This window comes from Chrysochloris asiatica, unplaced genomic scaffold (assembly GCF_000296735.1).
Source record: "Chrysochloris asiatica unplaced genomic scaffold, ChrAsi1.0 scaffold00021, whole genome shotgun sequence".
NCBI classification, from domain to species: domain Eukaryota; kingdom Metazoa; phylum Chordata; class Mammalia; order Afrosoricida; family Chrysochloridae; genus Chrysochloris; species Chrysochloris asiatica.
Window position 1 is genome coordinate 10,542,117 of NW_006408539.1, and position 6,551 is coordinate 10,548,667.

A 6,551-nucleotide genomic window follows, 5' to 3' on the forward strand; every position below is an offset into this window, starting at 1 on the left:
GGATCAAATGCAACCTCTTTCCCCTAAAGCAAAAGCCCAGAGAAGGATGACAGTCTTACCTGACATACAGAGAGATGGGCACCATGGTGTTAAGGACAATGATGTAGCCCCAGAAAGTTAGGAACCCACGGTAAGAGGGCAGATAGTCTTCTCCATCATAGAGGTACCAAGAGTAATTGCCAACTTGTGCTTCCCAGTAAGCATGGCCAATGGACAGACCAGCAGAGAGTAGGATAAGAACAACAATGATCTAGAAGACACAAACGTTTAAATGTAATCCAAAACACGGATCCTTTCAATGGTACCGGTTGGAAACTAACAGGTAAAGGAAACCTTATATTGATTTCAGGAGCCCAGACCACTGACAAATCTATGGCTCCCTGGTGTTCTAACTGGTCACTCCTGTCACCAGAACACCCTATCACTCAAGGCACCTTACAATTGCACTGTCCCTCCCCAAGGGGACCCTCCTAGGGCAAGTGTGGCATTTCTGTGTAAACGAAACAGAAGCCCTTCTCCGACCAGAACAAAGTGCTTTTAGTCATTTTTCTACTAAGCCCCAAGATGTGAGTTTTCTTTACATTAGAAAATCATACAACAAAATTTGAGCAAAAGTGAAAATAAATACCGTGTAAACCATGTAGTTCATCAAGTAGTCAATTTTAGTTCTTTTAAATCTGGTTTTTCCACTGTTCTTCATTATTTTAGTGTCAGCACCTACACATGGAAAATTCAATGCAATCAACAACTGGAAAAATATCAATGCACCAGCACACCAATACATGACGCTTCCTTTGGTTTCAATGGGGTAATTGTTAGGTGCTATTAAGTTGATTGTCAACTCATAATGACTAAGTAGACTGCCCCATTGAGTTTTCTACATTGTAGTCATTAAGGGAGCAGATCTTCAAGTCTTTCTGCCCAGGATACGCTGGGTCCATTGTGCCACCAGGGTGCCATGAGAATATGACAGAAAAGCAATCACCTCTAAAAATTCTTCAGTTATTTTAGATCAACCCCCCAAGAAACTCTGACAACTACCTGCAAAAATGACCAATCCATGACAGCTATCAGTGTTTCTAATGACACAGCCACGTAACAAAATTTTATCAGCATCCAAAGGAAAACTCAGATTTCTCCAAAAGAGCGTTCCAGTAAACTTATCTAGTCGGTTGTTGGGTTCTTCACATTCAATAAAACCTTTAGGAAAAATAGAGATGTGATTCACATAATTAATCCCATATGAGAGACTTTCTAGTTTTATTTTGAATCATGCAACTAAAACTTAAAACAGAACAAGATGTTTTTGTACAAACCATCAAATGTTGCCAATGCATTTTCCCTTTGGAGATGGCGGTCTGTGATTTCAAGTGCCATCTTGAACTTTAAATTGGTTTCTCTAAAGAGAGAGGGGAGGAATAAAGGAATTTAGTGAACACATTTAGCATTGCAAAGGGAATACAAAGAAAATCAAAGATTAGGTATATCTAAAGCGAAAGCTAAATAATTAGCTTTTTCTATTTTCAAACTCAGTTTACCATAGAACTTCACAGTTAGAAGAAGGGATTCCCCTGAACTAGCAAACAACTTCCAGATGGAGGAAAAGTTGGCCCCCTTCCCTTTGCTGCTTGGGCTAATAGTGTTAAGAAAGAAGCATACACAAGCTCCTTTACAACCTTGTGTTCACCAATCTAACTTCTTATTTATTACTGGGTTAGATGACCAAACCACTGCTTAAAAACTTAGGTTTTTAATCAAACTAAGAAGTTTATGTAAAACATATTTGTTATAGACATTTGCGTTTAGACTGTCAAAATACAATGAATATTACTGTTTTGCAGAGTGAGTATGTAGACCACAGCTTTTGAAAGATAATTTTATTTGGGGGCAGGGGTGGTTGCCATATCGCCAGTAGTTCTCATGTGCTGTGTTAAGTTAAGGGATGTGTGTGTGGACACACACGGGCAGACAGGGGACGCATGCTCTGGAAGCAATGTTGCCTTCTCCGATGGACCTTTCAAAGGCTCCACAAATCTCAACTCAAGAATTTACATATATTACGAAGCTGATCTGTAGTCCTCAGTTTTTCCCTTGCTTGTTTTAACAGGTCAGGTTAGCATTTTGTGTCCTTGTACTAGGGCTTCAAATCAGTTCAAATGGTGCAGTAACTGCTGTTGTAAACAAGGGTCATGTCTGTGTTACATAGCAACCAAATCTGTTGCCAGAGTCCAACCAATAATGTTGCTCTCTGAAAGCCCAGCCAGAGAACCCTTCCTCTTGAAAGTTTTAGGAAGCTGATGTGTGAATTATTAACAGGACACCCGAGAGCAACACACATTCAAAATGGCGGGTGCCAACTGTTTCCTCAAAACTCAAAACCAAACTCAAAGCTGCTGAGTTGATTCTGAGTCACAGCAACCAACACTATAGGGCAGAATAGAACTTCTCCCTCCATAGGGAATCTGAGGCTGGAAATCTTTATGGGACGAGACGGCTTCATCTTTCTCCCAAGGCACAATTGGTGGTTTTGTAGCCCAGATCTTAGCCTACTGTACCACCAAAACACCACTGTCAACAGATATGGCTGCTATGCAGCACAAATGTGACTCTTGTTTACGACAATTACTGAATCATTTTGAACTGATTTGAAACCCTGCTCTATAAAGCTTTAGATCTCTCTCATAGAAATAACAACTGCTTTGTATTTAAGATGAAAGGATCCACTGATTGGTTTATAGAGCAAAGATAAACCTAGTTTTCAAAGAACATCAGCTCTCCATGAAGATGCTTATGTGTACTTAGGGAGGAGTGGCCCAATTTGGCCACTTCCTGTATACTATGGATGCCCTTGAGTCCCCCTCCAAAGCGGTGTTGTCAATCCTAACCTCTCTGCCCCTGGTTCTGGTTACAATGCCACTTGGCAATGGGTTGTCTTTCTTATGTGAATGAGGCAGGCATAATGTAGGCATAATGTAATTAGTGCATCGTTTTTGAGATACAAAGGAGATGAAACAAACAAGCCCAAGAGAGATGAAGGAAGACAGATGTCAAGACACATGGAGCTCTACATAGAACCAGCAGAAGCTGAAGAGACAAGGACTTTCCCCCAAAGCTGATGGAGAGAAAGCTTTCTCCTACAGCGTGTGCTCTGAATCTGGACTTCTCGTCTCCTAGAGAGTGAGAACATGAATTTTTTTGCTAATGTCACCCACTTTGTCATTCATGTTATAGCAGCACCAGATAACAAAGACACTGTGTGACCTCTCTGTGCCTCAGTTTCCTCATCTGTAGAGCAGAGTTAAAAACACTTGTCTCATAGGTTTCTGGTGAAGACTAAATGAGTCAAAAACATAAAGTGATTACGACCCAATAAGCATTCAAAACCAGAACTGTATTCTCATTCAGCGGTGGTGTAATAACCCAAACCAACAAACTCAAAATTGCCTTCTGACCAAGATTTAAAAAATCTGTTTTGTTTTTTTTGAAACTTGATACTATTAAGAACCATTTATGTTTGTCTGGACACTGCTCAGGCATCCATTCTTACATTTGATCCTCTGACCTCTCCTAGGAATGGCAGGGATTGAGAGCTCCACTTTACAGATGGAAAAAGAGAGGTCAGTCTACTGGGAACATAGTCAAACAGCAAGTGACAAAGGCCAGGCCAGAACTGGTTTCTTCCCAGGCTGCAGAGACTTCAAAGGTCAGGCCCAACAAAGACATGCTATCTATGCTTACCCATCGAGTTCAGCTGTTTCCACATAGCAGAGGCTATTAGGTTCCGAGCTGGAGAGCAGCAGAATGTCAGCCTGTTTGAAATAAAACACACCAGTCACAAGAGACCCGCCCAAAGGGAGAGCAAGGGGTGAGAGAAGCAATCTTTGCTCACTTACTGGGATGAAATCATTTTTTTTCAGACGCATGACATCTCCCACTTGAACATCTTTCCACTTTGTAATTTTGAACCTAAGTGAGAACAGTAATAAATGTTGATTAGCTTCTAAAAGTCACTGGCAGGGAACTTGGAATTATTCTTTTTTATGACAAAGATTCTGGGAGACATGGAAATGGCAGGGAAAACATTGAAGAGTTCAGTCATTTACAGATGCCGCCACATAAAATGGTTGTGAGATACCTATTGTCACCAAAAAGATGAAATGATGTTGGGGACAACTTTGGTGTTGATAAGGGGGCCACCACTAGACCAAACTGGGGTCTTGTGTTTGATTATAAAGCACTTGACAGAGCACATTCCTTTTGCCACTAGATGGTCAGAGTGACCTACACAAGAGGTATTGTGAGAAAATGAACCAAATGTTCATCACACAGCCCTCTCCACACTCAGCTGGGTTTGATCGAGAATTCAGTGCAGAGTCCACATAGAACTCAGACATCAGACTCACAGTATAGAGGTTATTAGGGAAGTGAACAGGCTACAATACAGGATCAGAGAATGCTCACACAGCTTCTCCTCAGCTGTGCCCACAGGCAGACCTGTCTCTGCCCAGGCCATGTTACCGAACTCTCTTACACACTCGGCCGTAGATCCCTGGGTCAGCAAATCTAGTTCCCTCACTAAGTGCCTGGGGGCACCCCACTCTGCAAGCAAGCCTCCTGTCAAAGTCTCTCAGTTTTCCTTGCTCTGTGGGCAGGGAAGTCCACTGCTCTGTCCCTCGCTCTGGCTCTTGGTTCTGCTGTTGCTCCTCCTCAGCCATGCCTCTGCTGTCATAGTACTCTGTCCCTGGGTGACGGAGGTTTAGTGTGCACGGACTTCAGGGTCTGAAGGACGTGCTTCCTTCCTGGTTCCTCTTATTTGATGGTAATGAAATCTCCCTCCTTCTTCAGGGATGGTTCATTTGAAGCCCACATTAGGGTCACAAGTTTTCCCAATCACAATGAGCTCTGTTAACACTCACAACTGGATTATAGCATCTTCTCAGATGCTATAATCTTATCCACCTTTTCTTACCCAGACCCATTAGAAGAAAATTATTTGGTGCGAGTTACAAGGAGAAGTAAAGGACTCATGAAGTAATCCACAGCACTGTAGGTATATTGGTCAGTTTCTACCTGGCCCACTCCCCAGCCTGCTCTGCTCTGGTCTCTGGGAGGCTTGTTCCTCATGTTGGCTCCTCCATTGCCTCCCACTCTGCAATTGGCTTCCAGTTACTGCTAACTTCTGAGTACACAGCATGCTGTGCTGGGCGCTACCCAGAGCTCTGCACACTGTCTGTTCACTAACGTAAGGGCCCAAGGTGGCTTCTACTTCTGTCACGATCCTGATAATGCATGTGGGCAGGCAGTACCATCTCACAGTGTACTTGGTCAATGTCATGGAGCTGTAAAGCTGTTGAATGGTCTGTGATATTCTGCTTACTTACACCTCACCCCCCATGGTTTGCTCATGTCCTGCACTCCGTCTCCCCATTCTCTTCCATGTGGTTATCCATCACTTGCTCAGTGCTGGTCCTAAGAAAGAAAGGGGTGATCGCTCCCACATGGGCTTCCTGAGTCGTCATGGAGTTTTAGAGCTTGGCCCTTCTCCAAATTCACCTAGCCAGAATCCAGAATGACAGCAAATGATCTAAATAAATAAGGGTCTTGTCAGATAGATCCTTATGGCGTCTTCATCACATCTGAGCCATGTTCATGGTAGATACTGGTATTGCAGTAAGGGCTTTACATTGGATCACACACTGGACATGCGCTGCTATGTGTTCACCTCTGAGCTGGACAGAGGGGATTCATTCTGAGTGAATAATTTTTCATATTCTACCCTGGTAGCGTAGTGGGTTATGAGCTGGGCTGCTAACCACAAGGTCAGTAGTTAGAATCTACTGGTCTCTCTGTGATAGAAAGATGAGGTTTTCTACTTCCGTAAAAATTTATAGTCTCGAAAACCCTATCTAGGATCACTATGAGCCAGAACCTACTCAGTGGCACAAAACCATCTGTTCATCATTTACACAACAGACCCTGCCAATGTTCTTGTTGACCCATTGATCAAGGAATGATGCTGTTACAAGAGAGCACTTGTATACTTCCAGACAAGAAGAGGGTGTTCAAAGGGGAGATTCCCTTTGCTTTTAAACAAGCTTCCTGACAACCAGTATTTCAACTTTCTTTACTAGGTAATTTGTAGGATGGGAAAGATAAGAAAGACACTTTGCTTACAATTCAAGTCAAAGTTCTTCTTCATAAAGAGATATCTATGACACAGAGTGGACAGGGATGGGCAACTTGGACACTGGCTACCCAAAATGGGGGTCTACAAAGGCAAGAAGTGACTGGCTTACAAGCTTTCAAGAGGAAGTGTAGATCCAGAGGGCATGGAGGAAGGTAGAATCTCCACTGAGTAGTATCTAATCTGTCTAGGTGGGGCTGATGAAAGGAAATGCAGATGGGTCTCTTGTGATACAATAGTGAATAATTGTTATCAGGACTGATTGTGAGGGTTGGAAATGTAAAGGTAGACATTCTGTAGCACGGAGGGGAGTGATTGACTCTGCAGTCTAGGAGCTGAGGTCCCTGGGACCATCAAGGGAGAAGAG

General features: G+C 42.9%; 1 protein-coding gene across 1 annotated transcript in view; it reads right to left on the reverse strand.

The window, feature by feature from the left end:
* Positions 1-6,551, reverse strand: part of ATP8B1 (ATPase, aminophospholipid transporter, class I, type 8B, member 1) — a 76,725-nt gene that overhangs the window by 44,884 nt on the left and 25,290 nt on the right. The window contains exons 6-11 of the mRNA XM_006837518.1: positions 3,894-3,966; positions 3,739-3,809; positions 1,317-1,399; positions 1,042-1,200; positions 629-717; positions 60-250 (exon numbers count right to left, since the gene is read on the reverse strand). Of these exons, the coding sequence (XP_006837581.1) occupies positions 60-250; positions 629-717; positions 1,042-1,200; positions 1,317-1,399; positions 3,739-3,809; positions 3,894-3,966 (666 nt within the window). The remainder of the gene's footprint in view (positions 1-59; positions 251-628; positions 718-1,041; positions 1,201-1,316; positions 1,400-3,738; positions 3,810-3,893; positions 3,967-6,551) is intronic.